General features: G+C 45.1%; 1 protein-coding gene across 1 annotated transcript in view; it reads right to left on the bottom strand.

The window, feature by feature from the left end:
* mdn1 (midasin AAA ATPase 1) overlaps nucleotides 1–24,393 on the bottom strand; it is an 80,724-nt gene that overhangs the window by 35,790 nt on the left and 20,541 nt on the right. Inside the window, exons 19-56 of the mRNA XM_088626750.1 lie at nucleotides 24,198–24,294; nucleotides 23,884–23,997; nucleotides 23,639–23,786; nucleotides 22,008–22,115; nucleotides 21,745–21,896; nucleotides 20,639–20,817; nucleotides 19,857–20,065; nucleotides 19,325–19,471; nucleotides 19,105–19,246; nucleotides 18,677–18,811; nucleotides 17,369–17,507; nucleotides 16,568–16,706; nucleotides 15,976–16,106; nucleotides 15,418–15,556; nucleotides 15,062–15,191; nucleotides 14,575–14,814; nucleotides 14,073–14,270; nucleotides 13,754–13,962; nucleotides 13,399–13,521; nucleotides 12,920–13,117; nucleotides 12,305–12,412; nucleotides 11,249–11,437; nucleotides 9,705–9,794; nucleotides 9,123–9,398; nucleotides 8,443–8,698; nucleotides 7,971–8,130; nucleotides 6,762–6,878; nucleotides 6,291–6,499; nucleotides 5,210–5,358; nucleotides 4,458–4,660; nucleotides 3,738–3,958; nucleotides 3,118–3,231; nucleotides 2,398–2,527; nucleotides 2,002–2,123; nucleotides 1,480–1,616; nucleotides 1,197–1,357; nucleotides 732–852; nucleotides 137–350 (exon numbers count right to left, since the gene is read on the bottom strand). Of these exons, the coding sequence (XP_088482876.1) occupies nucleotides 137–350; nucleotides 732–852; nucleotides 1,197–1,357; nucleotides 1,480–1,616; nucleotides 2,002–2,123; nucleotides 2,398–2,527; nucleotides 3,118–3,231; nucleotides 3,738–3,958; nucleotides 4,458–4,660; nucleotides 5,210–5,358; nucleotides 6,291–6,499; nucleotides 6,762–6,878; nucleotides 7,971–8,130; nucleotides 8,443–8,698; nucleotides 9,123–9,398; nucleotides 9,705–9,794; nucleotides 11,249–11,437; nucleotides 12,305–12,412; nucleotides 12,920–13,117; nucleotides 13,399–13,521; nucleotides 13,754–13,962; nucleotides 14,073–14,270; nucleotides 14,575–14,814; nucleotides 15,062–15,191; nucleotides 15,418–15,556; nucleotides 15,976–16,106; nucleotides 16,568–16,706; nucleotides 17,369–17,507; nucleotides 18,677–18,811; nucleotides 19,105–19,246; nucleotides 19,325–19,471; nucleotides 19,857–20,065; nucleotides 20,639–20,817; nucleotides 21,745–21,896; nucleotides 22,008–22,115; nucleotides 23,639–23,786; nucleotides 23,884–23,997; nucleotides 24,198–24,294 (6,054 nt within the window). The remainder of the gene's footprint in view (nucleotides 1–136; nucleotides 351–731; nucleotides 853–1,196; nucleotides 1,358–1,479; nucleotides 1,617–2,001; nucleotides 2,124–2,397; nucleotides 2,528–3,117; nucleotides 3,232–3,737; nucleotides 3,959–4,457; nucleotides 4,661–5,209; nucleotides 5,359–6,290; nucleotides 6,500–6,761; nucleotides 6,879–7,970; nucleotides 8,131–8,442; nucleotides 8,699–9,122; nucleotides 9,399–9,704; nucleotides 9,795–11,248; nucleotides 11,438–12,304; nucleotides 12,413–12,919; nucleotides 13,118–13,398; nucleotides 13,522–13,753; nucleotides 13,963–14,072; nucleotides 14,271–14,574; nucleotides 14,815–15,061; nucleotides 15,192–15,417; nucleotides 15,557–15,975; nucleotides 16,107–16,567; nucleotides 16,707–17,368; nucleotides 17,508–18,676; nucleotides 18,812–19,104; nucleotides 19,247–19,324; nucleotides 19,472–19,856; nucleotides 20,066–20,638; nucleotides 20,818–21,744; nucleotides 21,897–22,007; nucleotides 22,116–23,638; nucleotides 23,787–23,883; nucleotides 23,998–24,197; nucleotides 24,295–24,393) is intronic.

The raw sequence follows: 24,393 nt of genomic DNA on the forward strand, positions 1-24,393 counted from the left end.
TGAGTCATTGGCTCCAATGGTTTTGTATCAGGAGGGACAGGGAGATGTCAAGTGAAGTAAACAAAAATCTTGTCAAAAGCACGACTCGAGTGAATCAGCCCAGAGAGGGCTCCGGCTGTCGATTTACAGCAGTTACCCGTGCAGTGGGGCTCTGGGCGATGGTTGGATTGCAGAACCAGGCCCCAGGCTTCCAGAAGGCCTTTCTTGGTGCTCAAGCCCATAGCTGCTTCTTCCAGCCTGCGGATCTCCTGGCTCCACTGGGATCCGGTCCGCTCCGGCCTGAGACGGCACACATCCAGCAAGCTGCTCAGGACCCTCAGCTGAGAGGCGCACTCGGCAACAGACTCCGCCTTGATGGGCGAGAAAAAGAAACTGCGAGCTTAGAACTGCCCGGTCAATGGACAAGGTCCGGTCCAGCGCAAATCCAGTCTGGTCGTGGGGAAAAAAATAAATAAATCAGAAAACTGAATGAATTTGTAAAGCGCCAGCCCTTAAGGGACATTGGACAGGCTTTATCTTCTCTTTCACATCAGCCTTTCTTTTATGTCTCCATGCGACACACTTTAGACTAAGCAATGCGTTTGTAGAGCCCTTAAGATGTGAGACATGGCAAAAGATACAGCGTGCATTATCGGCAGCTTCTCTGCCTTTCCTCCCGACTGCCTCACAAACCCGGAAATGAGTGACAACAGTCGTGTGTACCGTCACCGTCAGCCACACATTCGAAATACCTTAAATGGAAGAGGTTTGCCCAGAACCTTCTGTATTCCTTTCACAGCAGAGTACACACAAGTGGGACTGGAGAGTAATTTCTGAATGTTTGTAGATACTGACTGAACCTCCTGTTCACACCTATTGGGGGGGAAAAAAAAAAAGATGAAGGATGCAATGGAAATCTGAACGGTTTGCCGTTAGTTGCTGGCAAAAACGAAATCAAGCAGCTTTCCGTGCTCATTTCCACAGACCGTCAAACAAAACCAATTCGATTTCCTTCAGGAAATATTAACAATGCAGAGAAGCTCAGGCATACAACGCACATCTGAATGTCTCATTGATTTTGTGCCTTTTTTGTCTACTTATGGCACATAAATCTAATAGAAAATATGTAGTATTACAGATATCTCCACAAGCAGACGCGCAGGCCGCCAGTCTGACCCTGCTTTGGATTCTGAACTCATACTTATTGATGTACTCACTCATACTTATTTGGTCCCACCAGGAGCCGGGGCAGTTTATCGACAAGGTGTTTCTGCACCCACTGCCAGTGCAGCGACAGCAGGGCGATGCCCTGAGGGTCTGCCGCGACCGAGCTCGAGACGGCCCAGAAGCGGTCTCGCCACTGCAGGAGGCCCAGGACCTGCGGGAGGAGGAACCTGAATGAATTAATGAATCCCGCCGGGTCTGGGCCCTGCCGGCGGCAACCAATCTCTCGGACTGAGGTTGGGAATGCAGGAGAAACCGTTCACAGCTTGCACTGACCTCAAACATCACATCGTCCGCGAGAAGCGTGTCTTGACTAGCCCGGACGCACTGTAGCACGCAGGCGTCCCACCGGTCAAAGAAAGAGCGCAGGTGGGCCAGCACCGGATGAGGCAGGTGACCAAAGTCTACTGTCCCTTTCAGGTCAAAACAAACACGCCTAAGTGGTCCATCTGTAGACCTTTAAATAACTGCAGTCCCTGAACTGCCAGTCTGCACAAAAACCAGGTTATCCAGGATCAATGGTCATAACGGTTTGCCAATTAACTGGTAAAAACAAAAGGTTTTCCCATAGAAAACAGTGGACGTATAATAAAAAAACAAGATTATGATATCAACGCTAGATTTACTTGGCCTGGAACAAAAGGGGCATTATGCCGCTACTTTGAATCAAGACCTAAAATGCTAAACAAAGACAAGTACCAAAATATAACCAGAAAAATTTAATTTAATGTGGTCAACAAACGTTTTTTTTTCCCCCCATATCCCCTACATCTACAGAATTTCTTTGTGTTGGTTTACCTTTACAGAAGGCAGTTGATAATCTCAAGGCACTGTTCGGAGCGGATTTCTTAGCAGCAAGACAACCCAGAAGCACCTGTTCTTTATGGGCCTGCTCCTCTCTGTCCATTAGAAGAATCATCCTTAAAAAACAAACAAAGGCGTAGGGATTAAGTTGTTTAATTATTAGTAAGTCATTTAGCACCATTAATACTCCAATACTCTTCACTGGTTTTCCAAATCTGGATTATTTACCAAACATGATCTGGAAGCCTACAACACAATCAGGTTTGTATTAGTACCAGTGTGATCAGCACACGTTGGGACAATAATTAGCTCTTTCAACTAACACACTCTACACTAAGTGTAAACCAGAAGTTCCAGTGACCTATGGGGAGAATGGAAAATACTACAGACCTGTTTGTTACTGAATTCAGGAACTCCAGGTACTCCATGTAGCTTTCCTGAGACCCGAAGTTGAAAGAGGTTGTTAAAATATCCAGGTACTGTTTGTTCCACCGCATGTCCAACAAAACCCTGCTGTCATCTGCAAAAGAGAAGGGAAAATGTACAGTATATACACGTTGTATTATCGCAGCTCTATAGTAGGAAAACAGGCGATTTCAAGTAACTAATAAGTCTGCAATGAGCATTTACTAAACAATTAAAATATCTGGGGATTTAATATTGCTTCCGTCTTTATGAAACACCAAACAGTCTTTTAGTCTTGCAATTAGGATCTCATTTACTTTTTAAATTAATTCAATTTGGTTAAAAAAAACCCATAAGAATATCAGTACCACACACAACGCGCTATTACTCATTTACATCTTTTAAATAATCACTAGCTTTGTTGCCTCACGGACACGAAGGCTGATATACAGATTGCACAGTTTCACCTACAATTTCTGTTAACTACAAAATCGTGACCGGAAGACCATCTGTACTTTAGGAGACGTACACGTTTAACTTTTCTTCGCATCTGCGTTATTGAGACAGAGCAGAAAGTAAGCACAACTGAAAGTCAATGATTCTGACTGCCAGCATGTTTATCTGGGTCAAAGGGCAGTCCAGCGCAGAGGATGGCATTCTGGGAGTTCATCGAATTCCACACAGAGGATCAAGGTGATGGATTACCTTTAGCGTGGGACTGCAGGAGGCCGATCAGATGTTTGCCCTCTTCACTCAGTTTACTGGAGAAAGCTGCTTTCAGAGCCTTGACCCCTGCCTCCAGCTGGATGTGGACCAAATCTGCAAGACAGAATATGTATCTCCTAAGCAACACCTGCCTCTGTGACAGGCACACCGAAGACAGTACGATGTACAGGGCTGAAAAGAAAGACTTTTGCTAGGAATACTGCTCAGTCCCCAAGAAACAAAGCCATAATGGGATCTGTACAGTATACAACCAGAAGTAACATAGATTGGTTTAAATTACATATAGAAAATAAAATTCTAATATTCATCATTATAAGCAGAAGAGAATATGAAAATAGAGGTGTACACATTTTACTGTTCTCAGACTTGAACTCAGTATTTCCCCGACAGTAAAAACATGTGAACCCACGTTCAGTGTTTCCATTCAGAAAATGCTTGGGTGAGCTATAACCAGGTTTCAATATCCTTTTCATACTACTTTTTTTGCTAAACTGTTCCGCCCCCAAGTAAAGCCTGATACACTGGCACGTGGTCACGAGGTTCGGTGGCCCAAAGCTCTGAGGATGTCTGAGGGATTCTCGGTCGCCGTGAAGACGCACCTGGGGCGTGTTTGTGGCTCCTGGACAGGTGAGAGAGCCAGCTGGCCCTGAGGAGACAGTCGCCGTGGGAGGCCCTCTCGGTGACCAGCCTCACGGCTGCTGGCAGCCGTCGGAGGGCCTCGCCTTCGGGGTCCGCCTCGCCCCCTCCCACAAACACCTGGCCCTCCAGACTGCCGCCCTGCAGGGCTCTCCGCATGTCGCTCAGGCTCAGGGGACAGGTCCTGGGGAGGTCAGGGAGAACTACTAAACCTAATCCAAAAATGACACACTTCCACCCGCACTTGCAAATGTGAAGCAATTAAATGAACTTCTGCTCCTAATCCTGCAATGCAAATATAATTCATCTGGACTTACTGGGCCCTACCATGTGTTTATTGTTCTGCGCATTTAATTGTTCAGTAGCAGCCATTGTATGTTGTTGTGCTTTGTTGTACTGTCATTACTTATTATTTACTGTTTTGTAATGTATTGTGCACATTGCGTGAAAGTGTTGTACTGTGCAGTGCAGATATGAATCCCAATGCACATGTACATATGGCAAAGTAAACTCCTCTCTCTCCCTCCTTCTGCTATTAGATACATTACTTTTTCAAGCTACATTAACACTGGCAAAAAATGTGAAAGGCATAAAAAGCTGAACACAGCTTGAATACAGTTTTGATGTTTTTGCACCTATAAAGCCAGCGATGAAAAGACTTGCAGGGCTACCACACCATGTACCTCTTTCCCGCCAGGCTCAGCGTGGACAGACAGAAGGACAGAACCTGTCCATCTCTCCGGACGGTGGAGAAACAGGAGTCCTCAGCTGCCTGCACGGCTGAAGAGAGCCCGTCTGGCCACACACCAGCGCACAGCAGGCCATCTCCCCAGGACGCGTCAGAGGCCATGGTCGAGACGTGCTTCTCTATGATCGCCGCCGCTTGCTGGAAGCAGGAGGAGCGCAAACGTACCGCGTTACCGCAACAGGACTGCTAAAGAAAACTACCAGAAGTGTTTGACACTGAAGCTAAAGGATACCAACTGATACAGAAAACCACTGCTTTACTCTTTCTCTCCAGATTGGACTGTAAACAAAGACTCCTTTATTTCATGGTTTATACTGTCATGACATCCACGGCCGTCACATCACTTAAAAAAAAACATGGAAGCCGCTGATTTTTAAAAAATCAACACCGTTTGGGATTTAAACCGATTTGGACACGCATTAATACAGACATATTCCAATAGGAAAAAAACAGCTTAAAACCGCCAATTTCAACATGCTGAAATGTAGACTATCATTTATGCCGCCCCATAAAAAATGATGCTGTGAAGACGGAAAACATCTGAAACCTCAGAAGTACACAGTATTCACACGGCATCATGCAGGTAGAGTATCGTAGCTGGCTGCCTGTATGCCAGCGGATCACGGCGAGCTGTGGGAGGGATCTCGCAGTGAAATGAGGACACTGAATCGCACAGAGTGCGGATACCTTCTGGCTGGATGGGGATCGCTGGGAGAGCGAGTACACTTCTCTGCAGGCCTGCTGGAGGGCGCTGGGCAAGCTCCGGCCTCTCTGCAGCTGGCTGTTCAGCAGGGCAGCAGCGTGAAGCAAAGAGGAGACCGAGGAGGCTGGAGAGCCTGCAAACACAAATCGACGTGATCAGATATGAGCATCCCAACCCAGAGAGGAACGAGGGCGCCGACACACGCTCCTATATTTGTTTGTAAACTCCTTCCAGTTTGAAATGACAGTTTTGTATGTTACACCCAGGGCCGTCTCGAGGAGGGGGAGAATCCCCAAACGCATAGAAATATAAATCCATACATGTTTAAATATTTTAATAACGCGAACACAAAACTCTAATTTGAACTCCAGGTGAAATCTAAAGTTAGCGGGAGAGCAGATGCTTTATTCAGAACTGGAGGCATGTCCCGCGATAACTACGTCATGGGCCATGAGCTGCAAGCTAAAAGTGATTACGGCAGAACTAAACCAGGCTGGGAAAAAAGTTAGCCGGTGGAAAATGGCGAGCACAAGCAGAGATCGGGACAGATTTAGAAAATTCGACAGCGGGTGCGAGAAAAGAAAAGGGAAGCAGAAGAGGGAGGATGCAAATGCGGCCCTTAAAGGGTCTTCAGAAAGGTGCGTTGTAAAAACCAGGAGAAACGGACATGGGTACGACGACAAGGATGCTGGCATTGAGACACCCGAAGGTACCGATAGCATTAGCAACAACGGCGATTAGTAGTTCTGTTCGGTTGTGTATGTCTGTTTGCGCAGGTAGCCATTTCATCACCTCAACGCTGCTCCCTGCCGCCACCACTACACACAAGAACCCGCCCACCCTGGGCCCCGTGACACCAAGCCCGCCCACCCCTTGAGACGGCCCTGGTTACACCACCCAGCTTGCACTCATGTGGGTTGCTTGTCAGCTGTTTCCGGCCACCATACATGTAAACTGAGCACCAGTGGACGTGCTCCCTCAGCGCTGGTCTCTTTGACACACTTCCAAGATAAACTCCGTATGTGAAGCACTGACAGTTGACAGTTGCTCCTTCCTCCAACTCACCCAAGATGGTGTCCTTGATCTCCACATGCACCGCAGACAGCAGGTTACATGTGCAGTCTCCGGTCACGCCAGCCGCATGCAGCACTGTCTTCAGATCCTGGGGGTCCCAGGGGGCTCCCTCGCTCTCTCCGGGAATGTAGATCTCCACTCCTCGATTCCTCATGGCACGGGAGATCTCTCCATGGGCAGGATCCATGGTGAGAAACAGTCTGAAGGGGGGAGAAGCAACCAGGAAGGGCTTGGAATGCAAACATCACGCAAACATGACGAGTAGCTGCACAAGAATGTCGGCACATTTTAGACAGGAACGTACTCGTGATCAAATTCTTCCGAGAAGGATACTGTGTGAAATCAACGGAACGCAAGTAACCCGGTCAGGGTCTCGCTCAGCGTTATGGCTCGCCTGCTCGAGATGGACAAAGGGGCATCACCGTCCTTTGCAATGAACCCGCGCTCCTCCCAGCAGCTCACCTGAAGTTGGGGTGCGGCGTGATGGTGGGGGTCGTGCCGTCAATAACGCCGCGCTCGCCGACGGAGAGCGCCCCGCCGGGTTCCAGCAGGGCGTTCAGGCGGTCCAGCACGGAGGGGCTGCACAGAGCACAAGAGTCACCACTGTCAAAGCGGCGCAGAACGCACACCAACCAGAACCGTGCAAGGAAAACGGCTGGTAAAGATCATGCCGCCACACAAGTGTTCTTTCCGTTTTACAGACCGAGTCCTCCTCGACAGTTTATTAACTGATTATTAATTCATTAGAAAGCACTTTACATCCCTAAGGAACCCTGAAGAATATGACATCAATTTATTGCATAATTTAATTTTACAGGAAGGGTCCTCTTCATATACCGCTGAAGTACGGGGCCCAGCTGGGTGACGTGTGGCAGCTGTATCGTCCAGCAGCTCCACTACACTGTGTGTCAGGTGACGAAACGTGAAATTCGTGTGTCAACAGAATAATGAGATGGCTTTATGTTTGCCAAATGGTTTAAGTCCAGAGTAGAAATTAGCTTTGTCCCCAGGGTTATTACCCCTACACATTTAAACACTGCAAAGACTAAAGTAGTCCCATTCAAAGGACTGAATGTCTTACAGTCTACAGCCACCGTGACCTTGCTGGGACTGTGGTTCAGACATTCTGGTCCAAAGAGAAGAATTCTATCTTGTCTTCTGGTGCAATTCAATTCCACTCACAACTGTTAAATGGGAATTTCATTAGAGTTCCCAGTACTGACCAAGCCTTGCTCGACTTCTGAGATCTGACACTAGTGTCAACAATACAAAATCTTCAAGGATACATCAGGAAAACCCACAATTTTCCACTCCTTCCAGCCCTACCGTTCTTATTACAGAGATCTATTGCAATTTCAAGGGTATAGTTTAATATAGTTATACCATCTTGTTTTTCCCTGGTAGAGATTCTTCCAAATACTTCAAAATCCCTATAAAATGCACAGTAATCAAAAGAATCCGTTAATTATCAGAAAATGTGCTTATTCCTGGCAAGTGTTGCAGCAGCCCATTCTGGAAGCAAAGGGCGCAAGGCAGAACTATACCAACGAACACGAACAGACAGACAATTTAGAGACGCTGAGTGATTTGCTTAACAGCCCTGCTGAAATTTCAAATCAGATTTAAACCGATAACCTCCAGGGTGGGTAATGTCATCCATCTGCTCCTCACCTGCAGAAGTTGACATTGTCCATGAGTAGCCAGTCACCCGCTTGGAGGGCCTGAATCAGCATCCCATCAATCCACTCAAAAGTACCATGAAGGTGACCACCCACGACCTGACGGTGCTTCTCCTTGAACTGCAGGAAGCTGGGTACCAGCTTGGACATATCTGCAAACGTTCGGCAGGTGAAGTTAGAGATTAACCGTTTCAGAGAGCATGGGAAGCAGACGGAGTTACGAGCTCACATGGACAAGCGTGATCTTAAAGCACAACACAGAATGAAAAATGGCACCATCACTTCAGTTTGTCATGAAGTTTAAAAGGCCAATTTTCAATGGAAATATTCATGTAAAGCAAATATTTTAGATCTTTAAGCCTCACTGCAATGACTGAAAGGTTGGTTTCACATGAGCAAAAACAAATCTTTCCCCTCAAGGAGAGCAAGAATCTTTCGAGAATATTTTTCATATTTCCATTCACCTGTAAAAACCTTTAGCTTGGTGTTGAGTTTCTGCAACAACGAGATTATGGCCTCCAGTTCATTGAGGGCCTCAGTACTGACTCCACTCCGTTGCTGGTCTTTTTTTTGGGCCTTGCGGAAATCACTCCATTTCTTTAACAGGTGCTCCGTGTCCGGAACAGCCTCGTCTAGAGACAGAAGGCCTCTTCTGGTTACCACAGCAACAACATAGTCCACGCTCTCCAAAAGCTGCTGCCAGGGTCGCATGAGATCCACCTTCGTGTCAGAAACAGGAAGAGACAAGCTGGTGTCTGCATTACAGCAGCAGGACATACAAGCAGAACTGACAGCAAGTGCAGATTAACTCCTGTCAATCCATTAGAGCTCAGCTGAGACACCAAATAAAGTTCAACTCGGCAGAATCCCGAATAATCTGAAAAGTCCAACCAGACATTTCTGAAACAGAGCCTGGACTGCGGACAAAGTGAACAGATCTGCTCAAAGATGTGTAAAGCGAATTGCTCGGCATTCAGAAACAAAGCAGAACTGATCGTGCAGAAACTCTTTTTATTTCTTCTTATGCATAAACATTACCTGCTCAAACCCTCCCAGCAGCTCTGTGGTGCCCATAGCATTGCTCGGCATTCAGAAACAAAGAATTGATTGTGCAGGAGTTCCTTTTAAGCAGAAACAACATTACCTGCTCGAATCCACCCAGCAGCTCAGTGGTGTCCATGGCGCTGTTCATCGCCATGACTCTCAGCTTGTGACCGGCCAGCAGTGAGAGCAGATGGACCAGGCTGGTCTTCCCGCTGCCTGCTGGGCCCACCAGGATGGCCATCCAGCCCACCTCCACGCACTTCATCAGAGACTCCAGCGGCCGAAGGGCTTGGTGCAGGATGGACAGGGGCAGCTCCTGGCGCAGGGAGCTGCCGCCTCCGCCGCCGCCGCCGCGGGAGAGGACGGAATGGCCAACCTGAACACGGAACGGCAACGGGAAAGAGGAGACAAGATGGCCGAGAGGTTTTTTCGAGGGCCTACGGCAGACGCGCATGAAAAGCTTTCACATGTATTCCACTGAAATTTAAAAAAAGAAATCAGTGCGCTGGAGAATTTAGAACTTAAGAACTTGAAAACAAAAACAATTTAAAAAAAAATCAATACTGTAAAGCGTTTTCTCACGTTCTTTTAAAAGATTGAAAGGTAACTACTGAATCGAGATGTGTCCCGAAGGGATGTGAATCCAACACCAGAAAGATGAAATTTGAGAAGTCTGACTCACCTGAAGACTGAGAGGAGTGAGGTGAAACTGCAGAGAGCCAGTGTACGGCACATAGTCTTCACCAAAAACATTCCTGAATACAGACAGGACCTAAAACACATTTACTTTATAAGCAGAAGTTTCCACAGCAAAAAAAACATTGATAAATTTCACAGCTCCTTTATCAGTGACAAACTCATAAAGACTTTACAGCAGTTTGCATTTACACGACTTGAAAAATGTTAACAGATAAGCAAACTCACTGCACACAAGTGAGGTTAAATTCACTCTTAAGCTTTTTGTCTATTTTTGCTTGGGAAAATCAACTATTACTAAACTGTTAAGAGCAGCTTCCAGAAACAAAGGCCAATTCACATTATTGCAATCAGTACTCACAACCAACACTGCCCCCATGCTTCAGAAGTGGAAGTATTTTTGATTGTTTGCTGTAGTTTCTATTCAGTTGTTCTTTTGTGAGATTCATTTTTCCAGTATAATAGGAGTTTCTGAGACTTCTCAGTACTAACCATGGAAATGACAAGGTATGAGGTTTGTATGAAAGCTTCACAGCTCAGTCCACAATTCCTTACCAATAGGAGTGTCACAGCATTGTACGCCCTCAGGTAACTCAAATTCTATACTCTTTGCAAAATAACATTAATTGTGAGAGACCAAGAATAACAGCAAAATGACCAGTATGCAAGACCAAAGATGAGAAAAGGTAAATCAGAAGAAATCTTTCACAAGGAATATGCAATTGAAAATAAACATTCCCTTGAAAAATGAATTAAAATATGAATTTGTCCTGAGGGGCCAGTTGATTGCACACGGGGCTGATCGTCACCCTGCAGGAACCCATGGACCGAGGGGGACAGGTTTCGCAGACGTCTGCTCTTTATTGTGCGTCACTTAGAACTGACAGAAAATGGAACAACCCACCATGGCACCCTGGTGCCTAAACACAGTAGCCAAAACATAAGCCCAACAGCCTTGTAAACACAACTGGCCGCTGTGCGCCAACAAAACACCGATGTCTGTACCTGCAGGATACACAGGAGACTTTCAGTGGCTGAGGAAATGTTGTACAGTAGATACTACACCAAACATCGAACTGACAATTTGTACATGTACATTTAGATAACACATGGATGCAACAAAAAAATAAACCAAAATTAAGACTTACTAATGAAAGCCTGAAATTTGTGACAATTATGGTTCACAATGCTTATGATGGAATGAATGAAAAAACGCTAATTGGAGATATTAACTTTAAAATGCCTTCACCTTCACTTTCCCCCAATATCCTTGAAAGAAGCATCTTCTGGAAAATGTCTGCCCTGTCTTTCTCACACCTGAAGAAGGCTTCACAGCCGAGACGTTCCGTTTTCTCTCTTCTCTGTTCAGCATGGAATAAACCTACTACTTGTTCCTTTGCAGCCTATGCATGCTGACACAGCTACCCACCTGAACTAGCTTCTGGAAAACACCCGTGTCTTAAATGTCATAGACACAATCAAAAAACGTGTTGTTTTTTTCCCCATTACGATCACCAGGTCCGGCGTTACCTGAGCCCGGTCTGCCTCGGTCCTCATCCGGTCGGCGTACACCAGCCCGACGTGCTTCCCTGGGTCCCAGAAGCCCGGCGACTGATCGGCCTGCATCAGCTGGCACCAGCGGGACAGGTCCCGGAGGTTGAACTCCCAGGGGCCTCCTCTCTGGCCCCATTTCCTCTCAACAGACACTTCCCGAACCAGCTGGAAAACGACGAGAACAGCCCGTTGAAAATCGGTTACTTCCCCTAGCACAAAAGTCAAACAATCCAAACGGTATTTATGCTGTCAAGTGCCATTTTTCGTGAAGGCTCGTCACCTACAGAGTTACCACAGAGCAAGTGTAACAACCAGCTAACCAGCTGTACCAGATAACCATACAGTCACAGTGCACAGCTAGCAAGCTTTCTTATGGCTTACTTCTTTAGTGGTAAGCCTTTGTCTACCATCACTCATGATAACCCAATGAAATTGTTTTATAATTACCCCCACAGTGCAATAATGTAAAACGTATACTCGTACAGTACCTGTGTGATGCTGACTTTATTGCTCTGGGAGTTAACAACATACGGTCACCACTGGAGTAAGGTAGGCATGCCACTTTGGAGCGCCAGAAAGCAGCAATGATAAAAATGGTTCCGTCAGAGACTGCTAAAACCGTCAACTCTGCTCTGCCACAAGAGTTCAAGTACCCTTTGTGACTGGTAAGGTCGGCTGTTCCCTGAGCATCTTTAAAGGTCAGTGCTCCAAGTGGATCTATTCTGGGAACATTTTGGTCTTCTATGAGCCAACAGCTTAATATTTCCATTTGTTAATGGCCTACAATCTGCATGCCAGGGCACATCAGCAGCAGTGCGTGGTGACGGCATGTCCTCGCTTGGCTCAGGGGAAGCGATCAATACTGCACAGGAAGGGGAGGCGGGACATTCCCACGCTGCACTGCTCTCAGCACAAACCAGCAGCGGGGAAGCCATTTCCAAATCCTTCTTCAACCCCTGCTCATCAAATCCCGCTTCTGGAAAAAACGGGCATACAAAGAAAAAAGAAATGCGATTTGCCTCGCTTTCTTACCTGACTGCTGAGCTGCACGATTTTGGAAATGATGTGGTGGTCTATGGCAGGAAAGACAAACTGCCCGATCAATTCCATGTCTTCATCTGAAAGGTGGTCCACATATACCTGAACACATGAAGCACTAGAGATGATCTGTCTGAACCCAAAATGCAATCGAGGTGCATCATACATCTGTGCATTCATCCACTATCATCCTGTTATTCCCAGTAAACATATTCTGGGAGCACAGGACAGGAATGGCAGGACTGCACAAGTTCACCCCAGGGTACAGACATGCACACAGGAGGACAGGGCAGAGATTCCAGGCAACTTTTCAAAGAAGGAAGGAAAACAGAGGAGCATCTATAATCACTTTTCCCTTTTTGGATCAAGTCCCTCAAATGGCAGTGGTAAAAGCTGCTGACCTTGAAGGGTTTAAAATGGAGCTACTGTTATATATATACTTCCAGTTGAAAGAATAAGCGAGAACGATGATTTTTCCACAACTTCATTAGAAAAACAGAAACTATGCTAATGCATCATGCAGCATCATACAAAATAAGTTGGGAAAACGCCACTCTGTCACAATCCCCAGAGCTGGAGAATTGCTGGAGGAGCAGCAGTGGGACTCACCTGCGTGAACCTGTTGAGGAAGGACTTGGGCAGGCCCTTCCGGCCTCCGCCTTGCGCAAAAGGGTTCTGGCAGCCGAAGATCTTGGTTCTCTCGTGCTGCACTTGGAAGCTCATCCCCAGCTCGGGCACAAAGATCTCTGCTCGATGGTCAAAACAGGCGTTCAGCCCTTCTAACACTGACTGAGAGGCCAGGTTCAGCTGCAGCACAAACAGACAGGAGGATTATCATCTGCTTATTTAGGGAGTCCAGATTCTGGTTAAAATCAGAGCATACACAGTTTGATATGACCCAGATACCATTCCAGCTGACCGGAAGGGAAATGATCCCTGATTTACCTTAACAAATGCACAATTTTCTTTTTATAAAATGCAACTGGAAACAAACCAGCTTTTTGCAGAAATGAGCATTTCTGAGTCAGTAGAATATTTGTGTGACACTAATAGCGACAGTGTTCTGCTGTGATCTTTCCCTTCGGTACCTCGTCCAGTACGATCCAGTGACCAGCCTTCAGGGCTGCCAGTAGAGGGCCATCACGCCAAGCAAACTCTCCTCCCTTTCCCCCTTCCACAGGCAGGTCTGTCCCGAACAGGTCCGTCACGTCCTGCAGCCAAAAAGACAACGGCCCATAGCTTCTCATCTAACTGTAAACATCATATTCGAATGGGTTCTGACAAACTCAGGGCTACAGCTAATTCGGAAACACAAAGTTTAAAATAAGACATCACATCCTTACATTATTGCGAAACATTACACCCACCACCACCCCCTGGATCTACATTTCGGCTTCACTGTTTATCCTAAAAAACAGAGCGAGTTAAGAGACGGTATCTTACAGTTTGCTCCGATAAGTTGATTCTAATGAGATGGTTCCCAGAAGCCTTTGCCAGAGCCGCCACCAAGCTTGTTTTGCCAACCCCTGGCGATCCCTCCAGCAGGACAGGCCTGCTGAGCTTCAGCGCTCTCAGAACCCGTTGCGCGTTCACTGCAGTGGTTCCCGCAGCTAGAGCGTAATCCGCCGGAGAGCCAGCGTCACGCAGCGGGCCTGTGAAAATAAGAGCCGGACAAAACGGCGGCCATCTTTAAATACACCCCTTCAAATGGTCACTGGATGCTGTATGTATGTGCTTTGGAGAGAGAGAAAAAAAAAATCACCCTTTGCTATGTAAAACGGATGGATCCCAAAACAATTCTCTCCCCACGTAGGTTTTCTTGCCGAAGTGGTCTCGTAAATTTGGAGCGCGCTTATTCTTTCTTCGTTCAGGGACACAGATCTGAGCAGCTTCTTGTGAAGAAAATCCAGACATGCTCTCCGAACCACAAAAGCACTTTCTGCTGCAGGGGATGTTGTGCCTGGAACACAAAGGGTGTGAAAACTGACAGATCAGCAACTATACAGGATTATCATAGAATGACCTAACGGGGAAAAAAAGAGCCCAACAGTAATACAAAACAATAAATGGTTCATAATTTTATTAATTGACTTAACTGCTGTTGTTTTTTAATTCGGAATTTACACCTGTAAGACAACTTTCAACAAATTTCTACCGAAAATGACTTTGGAAATGATGTTTCATACTGGTGTTTGAATGGGAAAGGTTTTTCTCTCAGTCTAGCAGAGTCAAGAGTTCAAGGTCTCTTTGTGCTTGGGATTTACCTGAGCCAATTCCATCAATGTACACAAGACAAGCCGCATGTACAAACGCAGTCACTGGATCCACTTTCAGGTCCCAGTCTGCGTCCGTCAGCCTGGGCTGTGCGCCGGTCTTTTCAGACACCAGGTTCATGAAGTTCACCCACGACAGCACGTCGCGCACACTTAGGATACAGCGCCGTGCAAATTCCTGGCGGGTCAGCCAGTCTATGAAGTCTAGCATGAGCTCTGCAATGTCTCTTCCTGGAGCAAAAACAAACAAATGTCTCTTTCACTGCTTTCAATTTTTCTTTACCAAGAAAAAACATTGAGCTGCTTTTCGTCATTTCTAGCTCTGAATCTTCAAAAAACAAAACCCCTCATGAAAGATGCCCCAATTAGAGGTTTAAATTATTCACTCATTACCACACTCATTAGTTTAACCTTATGTAGTTAATGTTTTTGTTGGGGGGGTTGGGGTTCAGACTCTTTTGCTAGATGAATGACTAACCTTGATGATTGATATGATCCAGAGAAAGTCCAGACCTCAAGTTGTGTTGAATGATCTGGACCAAATCGCTCCGGCTGTTGCTTTGTGGGCACCAAATTTCTGTGAACCTGTTCCTTAGAGCTGGGGAGAGCTGAAAATACACAACATTTTGATTATAACAGTTACCTTTAGCTACATATCCGAGTGAGAAAGTGTAAGACTACATTCGAACATACCTATGGTACATGCCCATATGATCACACGTCATGAGAAGGAACCTGGCAAAGATTTCTACCTCATCTGTTTACACAGTGTTATATCATTGTCTAAACTCTTCCAGGTCTCTAGAGGTTTAAACACCTAGAAATAAGTCTTACCTCTTTTTTACCGAAGTCTCCCCCAGGGTTCATGGTTGCTAAGAGACGGAATTTCTTGCCCGCTGTAATTAGCTCCACGTCATCATTGTCTCCACTGCCTTTCTCAGCCAGGACCAGAGTCTTCTCAGTCTCCAGCACACTGAGGAACATCCAGCACAATGTGAGTCGGGAAATGTTTTCGGCGTTTGCCGTCTAAAAGCAAACATCTAAAACTTCTGAATAAAAACGATTCAGTACTTGCGAGTTTGTAACCTTCGGAACATCAGCCAAATCAACTACTGCACAAAACAAACACGCCAATTCATGACTCATTTGTTTCATACTATTTTAAAACCAGGATCTGGTTGGATTGCCAGCAATTTGAAATTTCATTAGCAATTTACAGACAGAAAATAAATTTTAGACCTATTTGTTGAATTGCACAAAATGATATAAATGCAATGACAAAAATCTGTACAGAAAAAATAATGAAAAATGTGTTATCCTCTCCGAGACTGCAACAAAGTGTAGGTGGAACTTCAAGATAAATTACCACTAGCCGAGTCTGTTTTCTCTTACCTGTTGAGTCTCTCTAGTACGGAATCGTCCGCCAATGAAATCTCATCCAGAAGAAACACGTCGTCCTCCTTCATCGCCAGTACAAGGGGGCCGTCGTGCCACTCAAACAGTCGTGTGCCTTCACCATCACCCTGCGTTACACCACATGTTTTAATGAAAATGACCATTAACGGGTCCTGAATGAATTCACTTGAGCCTGGAACAACTGTTCATGGTTAGGACAATGATCAAGTGGAATGAATCTGACCACGTACTGAGAAAATACTCTCATTTCAGATACATCAAGCATCTAGTTGGCTCCAACGCCATTTACAGCTTGCCGTTTTATAAGGCGTATAGGATTTTTTTTTTTAATTCCATATAGATCCATTCACCTGGAGCAAATTGATAAAGCAGCAATCTGAATGCTAAAGACGGGCAACACGAGCTCTTTCGGATCACTGCTTAAATATTTCTTTTAACAATAAGAACAGCACCCAAGGTAATTAAAAACTCCAACAAACATTTATAAGCACAGAAATATCTTCTGCCTATGACGCTGTTTTACCACTAGTGCCATGAATGCTTGTGGAAGTGGCCTGCTGACAGGTACCTCCTCTTTGCTTGTGTGTCTAACAGGTCTGAGGCCCCCCAGGAAGTCTGATGTCTCCATGTGCAGGTGACAATTCACGGAGAAGAACTTCTGTCCTGCCAGAGCTGCAAACAGCTGGCAAATAGTGGTCTTACCACACCTGTTGAATAAAACATCTATTACAACATCTGTTACGGTTTCCTGAACCCGACACAATTCGGACCTAACGCACTTCACTCCCATGCTTCAATGTACTCGGCAACTTACTTCAGAAATAAAATCATGACATTGTGCAAATCAAACCGCAAATACAAGTAAACCCGAAAACCCACAACATTGTTCACTGAAGCCATCCATCCATCTTCTAACTGCTTCTTCTAATCCAGGGTCACAGGGGAGCTGGAGCCCATCCCAGCAAGCAACGAGTACAAGCCAGGGTGCACCCTGGCCAGGGCGTCAGTCCGTCACAGAACACACACACTTCAAGTGTCGCAGAAGCCAATTAACCAACCAGCGTGTCTTTGGACTGTGGGAAGAAAATGGAGCTCCCAGAGAAAACCCATACGGACACGGGGAGAACATGCAAACTCCACACAGACAGCACCCCAGGTCTGTAATTGAGCTCAGGTCCCCAGCACTGCGAGGCAGCAATGCTACAAAACCACTGTGCGCCTGTGCTGCCCCACTGAATACACGCTGACCTAAATTTCGTTTTATTAACAAACTTTTTTTTTTAATTATAATATTCACGGGTTGACTAATTAGCATGACGAGACTAGCAAAACGGGAAATGAAGTTGCAGTGGGAGGTCAGAGGTCATACCCAGTGTCCCCAACGAGGAGGACCGGCTCCCCAAATCTCAGGGCCCGTCCAGCCAGAACGGCCAGCCTGCGCATCCCCTGAGTCCAGACGACATGGCGGAACTCCTCGGGCAGCTCAGCCACGTTCGGCGCACCGTTACCTGTTGAGGAAAACTTTCAAGTCTCAAACTCACAGAACTCGCTGCCCGTTTTAAAACAAATCTTCGTGTTTTCTGGGCTTCAACAGCTAGGTTGCATGGAGTAAAGCCAAAAGCGTGAGTCGAGAAACATTCGGTTCAAATTACCTTCTGAAAATTTGTATTTAAGAGCAGACATGCAGCCTGTAATAAGAGCTGAACTTCCTAAATTAGACCAGTTCAACGACTTGTCAGATAATCCATATTAACTACACTTAGCTGCAGACTGGCTGTGCTTAACACTTGTATTCTGTATTCAAGTTATTTGATATATTTTAATCATGTTCAAAAAACACTGAAGGGAAAGGACATCGAGGCAGAGAAGATTTTAAAAAAATCAGTTTTTTTTGCAGCATTTGTATTTTGGACTTTAAAAAGGATAACAGAAGGATTAATTGGAAGAAATTTGTCTAATCCTTCTTAAATACTAGAAATAATTAGATCAGTAACTTATTCTGATTGTTACCCAGTTATAGATCCCTTAAATTTTGGACACTTTACGTTTTCTGGCCTATAATTTGTAAAATATATTTTGCATTTCTGCTTTATCCATGAATGAAGAGAGATAGTTTCATGTTCTGTCCTTCTGGTTAGTTTGTTGTCTGAAAAGAAAAAGTTTTAATTACAGAGCTTTCAAAACCAAGGATGACTTGGGAATGACTGTACTTTGGTGTTCACATAACAGAGATGTTTTGAAAAAACAGTGTTCTTAGGGCAGGTCAAGCAGCAGTAGCACAGATATAAAACCAGGTTTGCTAACCCAGACTTCATAAGACCTCCTTGTAAGAAAAGACAAAATAAAGGGTGACTGAAGCTGTGTGGACTTTAATTACTATAGTCTGTCTCTGAAGAGCTCTGAATGCTAAATCAGTTCTGTTCCCTTAAATTCACCTCCAGTCAGAATCTTACATAACGTTCACAGACAGACAAAGCCAGACTGAACTTGTCTTTTCTCACTGTCGCAAGAGACTGGAGCTCCGGCATACGTTTTTCCATGGAAAAATTCAGCGCTTACAGGACCAGTACTGGATTAAGCACAGACATGGTAAACATCACCTTTACACAGTAACGAAACGGAAAAGTTTTCCGGTGCGCTGCTGACCTGCTCTGTCCTGACTTCCCCACTTACTTACCGAACTGCCTTGCCACGCCCTCCTCCGAGAAAAGAGCTTCTGGGTTCACCTTCTTTTTGAAATGCTTCTCCAGGATGGCCTGGATGGTCTTCGCTTCTTCAGGTTTCCTGACGCGGCCTGCCAGCAGCATAAAACCTGACAAAAGGCGATTTCAGTCAAGTGACAGCGGTGGGGGGTACTCTGTGAACTTCATCCATTTCCACAGTTTACTTCCAAAAGGACCAGGGGCGATCATTACAAAAATGGCGCAAGAGGAAAATTTGATGTCTTTGAGAAAATGTTATTTTCTTAAATTAAGAACCAACAGAGTTGAGACCCCGTCCATTGACTCATTTTACTTAGCTAAGCTTAACTTTAAAACTTTATGCCGGGTGGGACAACCACCACCACTACACTGCGGTGTGTGTTTTAAGACGATCGCACTGTACCATCGTTAGCCAAATGCTGAAGCCAGTCATAGGAGCTCTCAGTCTGGTCCTCAAGCCTGTATCGCTCTGCCCACCTGAAGAGGTCCCGCAGGGTGATGAAGCCGTACTTCCCAGCAAACACCGTGGACCCCCTGCGATGGGACTGAAGGAGGAACAAAGTGTTTGGAGAAACGATCTTTCAGACCGGCTGGAGAGGAACTACACCCAGCGCAAGGCTTACCTGGAGCTCCAGCATGACTTTAACCATCCTGATGCAGTAGGAAGGGGGCAAGCTACACCTCTTATGGAGGATGATCTCTAGCTCGGCGCTGGGAAGCTCATCAAAATGCAGCTCAACAAAGCGATTTCTGAAAGCCCTTGACAGCACCTGGAGAGAATGGACAACCCTGTGTGAATCCACCCAATCCTGCCAAGTACCCACCGCTATTATGATAATTCCACTCACTACCAGCCATTCAGCAACCTGGAAACAGGAAGGATGTTACCCATTGAGAAGCACACATTTAACAATATGCCTCTTTTCTTGTGCATGGAAGCAGTACCCTGACTGACTGAGGAGACTATATTGATGGAGGAGTTTTATTGTACCTATCTTAAGCACCTCACCACAAATGAGTAACAGATTTGATTCATCAAGACATTATGCCAATGATTTCCATGTGTTTTCGGTTGATAAATTCCATTAGACACAACTGCCACAATATTGCCCTTTCCGAAGGTCAGGCACTTTATCAGAGTGACAATTAGGATACCTTTCTGCCTCCATAGAGTCCAGGGGGGTTCTGAGTGGCAAACAGCATGAATCTGGGATGTGCTTTCACGACTTCCTGCGTTTCGGCAATGAAGAGCTCGCGGTTGTCGTCCAGCAGTCTGTTCAAGGCCTCCAGGACATCAGTGGGAGCCAGATTCAGCTCGTCCAGTATAATCCAATAACCTTTGCGCATAGCGTCGATAAGAACACCTGCAAAAGCAAAGGGACCATTTATTATCCCCACACAAAATAAAATTAACATGCTTTCAGACTATGCGTTTTACACATTTAGACTTTTATGCTGGCACTTTTAAGGTTATGGATCGGTTATGTACACCCACTGCACATTTTGCTGGTACCTTAAGATTACAATTAATCCTTTCCAGCAAGTTTCTGAATATGACTGTCTGCAACCTACAGTCCCAACGGACCATCTGGAAAACTCTTTCCTTTAGATCAGATTTTTGTTTGTTCATTTTAGGAAGACATTTCTCTTGTTCAGCTCTGATGGTGAACACCAGCATATTTTACAATGTGACTATCAAAAGGCAAGACCTGCAGATAACCTTTCAGCGATCAAGCGAACTTTGCGGAAATACATGAAACAAATGTTATGTTTAAGGTTGATTCTCTGTAGCCTGATTTCATGATCATGAGGAAATAAAATCTTAAAGGTGATGTAGTGTCTACAACAGAAAAGAACTTGATGATGGTTACTGAAGATATCTGGGTCTGAAAACCCAGGCATGAATGACTCCAACAACAACTGATGAGCACAGCTACCTTCTTTGAATACCAGTTTGCCCCTGGTGTCAGAGGTGTAGCAGCCAATGTACTCCTGTATATCGGTGTGTTCGTGGTTGTTGATTCTCACACACTGGTTTCCAGTGGAGGCTGCCAGCCATTTGATCAGACTGGTTTTCCCAACCGAGGTCTCTCCCTGGATGAGTACGGGATGTGTCCTAAAAGAGGCATTAAGAAAAGAGTAGAAAATGTAACATCGGAGGTCTTAGCAGAACTTTCTATCTCAGCTCTAGCAAACACCTCACTTACAGTTTAAGCAGTAAAGAAAGTTTTCATAGTACTTGTACTAATGTACTTTATACAAAGGCAGGAATATTATTTTTCTTCCTGAATAATCACTCAGTTGTACTACAAGTAAAAGGACCCTACGATGACCAAGAGCAGCAGTGAACACAATAAACATCAGGTTCCCAGCATGTGTGAAACCCAGCAGATGACTCAAAGGACACCCAATGAAGACAAAACCCTATCCAGATATGGGCACCCTCGATATTTTGTGCATACAGTATAACAGGAAACCTTTTCATACCATTGTGTCTCAATCACTTCATTCCAAAAAAAGAAAAATAAGATGAAAGCAACTGTAATTGAGATCTGTAACAAACTTGGGATTCATGTTTCAGCTGCTCCACTGCATGGTACAGCACAGGAAAAAGTGCTTTCTGTGGTTCCCTCAACCACGGTACAAAATATTCTACTTATTTTCTGCCAAAAAATGTCACTGCCTGCCCAGCAGAAATCTTGTCAGAAAAGAAAACTATGGTATAGAGAATTATCTACAAGCCCTTTCCACCACTCTTATATTTTATTACTCTTTCTAAAAGGAAAAAAAAAAGCCTAGATTGAGTCAAAATGTGCTGAAATATTTTACACTTTATACCTGCTTGCTTTCTTACTAAGGTACCAAAGCAAATATAAATACCCAGCATTCAATTTGTTAGAGAAAGCAATTTAGCTTTCTCTAGTACTGCGACTAGAGAAAAACTTACAATCACAAGATTTGAATTCTTCATCAACAAGATAATATATAGATATTCATGCCCTTATATGAAAGTAAGTAAAATGTGTGCAGTTCAGTATCCTACCCAGCAGAAACGACTCTGGCCAAATCTCTAAGGTTTAGCTTCACAGTGGGGGTGAGAGTGTAGCTGCTGTCAATCACAAGCTCCATGTCTCCCTTGGAAATCCAATAGCCTTCCACCTGGACACAGTTTTTCTTGGGAGGCTCTGGAATGGGCTAAAAAGAAAATCCGAAAATCCGAAGCGCAGTTAATCATGTGCACAGCGACTCACTATGACCCGTGATGATACGATTGACTGAGAGCCGCTGTTGATTTTTCCTGCCTACCTGTTTCAGACACTTGGTGTTGCCTCCAAGGACATGCTGACAGATCAGTTTCTGGACGAGGGGATGGGAAGCTCTGTCCAGCTGCGTCAAGAAGCTCAAGCAAAATCCCTGTAAAAAATAAAGGTTCTACATGTTCTGTTTCTTAACAAATACTCTAAAACCTCTTTAATTCCTTTGGTGTGGGTTTCTTGAATAATTTCTTAGCGTTTTCCATCTAACTGCAGTAATAATATTATAATAATACTTCCACTTATATAGCGCTTTTCTGGACACTCCACTCAAAGTGCTTCACAAGTAATGGGGACTCCCCTCCACCACCACCAGTGTGCAGCCCCACCTGAATGATGTGAGGACAGCTAAAGTGTGCCAGTACGCTTGGCACACACCAGCTATCAGTGGGAAGGAGAACAGAGTGATGAAGCCAGTTCAGGCCAGGAGAAAATGTTGCCAGGATGTTGGACTAACACCCCTACTCTTTTCGAGAAACGCCCGGGGAGTTTTAATGACCACAGAGAGTCAGGACCTCAGTTTTAACGTCTCATCCGAAGGACGGCGCCTGTTTACAGTATAGCGTCCCCGTCACTATACTGAGGTATAAGGACCCACACAGACTGCAGGGTGAGCACCCCCTGCTGGCCCCACTAACACCTCTTCCAGCAGCAACCTTAGCTTTCCCAGTAGGTCTCCCATCACATTAAACTCAGACATAACAGTCTGAAAATATTCACGAAACAAAACCAAAAGACAGCAACGGAAACAAGTAAAACGTTTTGCTTTCCACCATCATGGGTATTATAAATGTCTGCTACTCTACTATAACTAGTTCTGCCTTTGTTTTTGCAACACTAGATTTGTCATTATTCATAAGGACATGAGAAAGGTACTGAAAGAGAATAGGCCATTTGTCCCATCTTACTCTTAATTCAATATCTCAATGAGTCATAATTGGTGTCTTGTCGTTTCTTGAAGGTGTACGGAGTTTGTCGCTCAACCACCTGGCTGGAAGACCTGCAGTGTTTTCCATTTGTAACTCCATGTGCCTGTTTCACTACTGTGAAGTAGTCCCTTGGGGGAGACCTCACCAATAACCCCTACCTATACTCACAAGTATGTACGTGGATCACCAAAACCAAAACACCACGCTCTAAATCATTTCTTACTCATTAAAAGTAAAGAATGGGCACAGTTTGAGTTGATTCATCGTTCACCATTTTTGCTATGAGCTCAAGCATTCCATTTGATTTTACACTGCTTGTGCATATTGTCTTAACAGGAGGACAGAAGAAACTATACTGAAACATACTCAGTTCAATATCTTTTAAGTTAGAATTTCAGGATACAATGAACCAAAATAAAAAAAAATTGGTCTTAAAGTTGTACTGGTCTGTTTTGTATTTATCCCCAGCAAGGCCAGATGAACAAAAATAAATGGCAGATGTTATACAGCATGAAGACTTGCTTATTAGGCAAAATTAAATTATTTTACGAATACTCCAAAGTGTAAGCTCTTTCAAGTGTGTGCAATCTGTGTGGAACAAAACACGCATGAAGCAGTATCCTAACAAAGAGCAATGTCATTGACGACAGCAATAGAGAACCTGGTCAGGCAGTGGAAAGACACTCCTGCATACCTCGTAGAGAGAGCGCTGAACGCTGTGGCAGGGATTGGAAGCTGCGTATTTCAGAGCTCGGCAGAGGGTCCGCAGGCTGTAATGAGGCCGGTGTCCAGTTCCGTCCACCAGTCGGGAGTTTGCCTCTTTGCGCACAGCCAGATAAAAGCTGATGAAAAAGGAAAAATAATAAATATCCATGGGGGTGCAAGTGAAAACCTTGGGAGGGTATTAATATCAACCCTGAAATGAGGGAGGCTCCTTACCTTATGATTCCACCGAGAGTGGTCTTGTTCACGTTCAAACCCTTCAGGTAGTCGGAGACAAGGACGCGCAGATCGGTCTCGTTTTCAAGTTCTTCCACATACAGCTCTGTGAACCTGTTGGGGGAAATAAAATATTTCACCGGCCACGCTTGAGCAGTTAACACAATATAACAACCAAGACGCAGATGCGTACAGCTTTTCTTACAGATGAATCATCCTTCATCCTGCAGCTCCACTATGTAACCAGGGTATAATAACCATTCTAGACAACGACCTGGCATTTCTGTTTTGCTCATTGGCTTTCTTGCACTAACCTGTTCCTTATTCCCGGAGGCAGATTTCTCTTCCCGACATCAGTGGCTGGGTTCATGCAGGCAAACAAGCGGAAGTCCTGGTGCCGAACTAAGGGTTCTAAATAAACAATAATAAAAGGCACACACCATCAGCACACACCATCCGGTGGCTCTGTGACTCAGGATCTGCGCCTGTGGCTGGAAGGTTGCCGGTTCG

This window comes from Lepisosteus platostomus, chromosome 3, assembly GCF_059453375.1.
Source record: "Lepisosteus platostomus isolate fLepPlt1 chromosome 3, fLepPlt1.hap1, whole genome shotgun sequence".
In the NCBI taxonomy this organism is placed as follows: domain Eukaryota; kingdom Metazoa; phylum Chordata; class Actinopteri; order Semionotiformes; family Lepisosteidae; genus Lepisosteus; species Lepisosteus platostomus.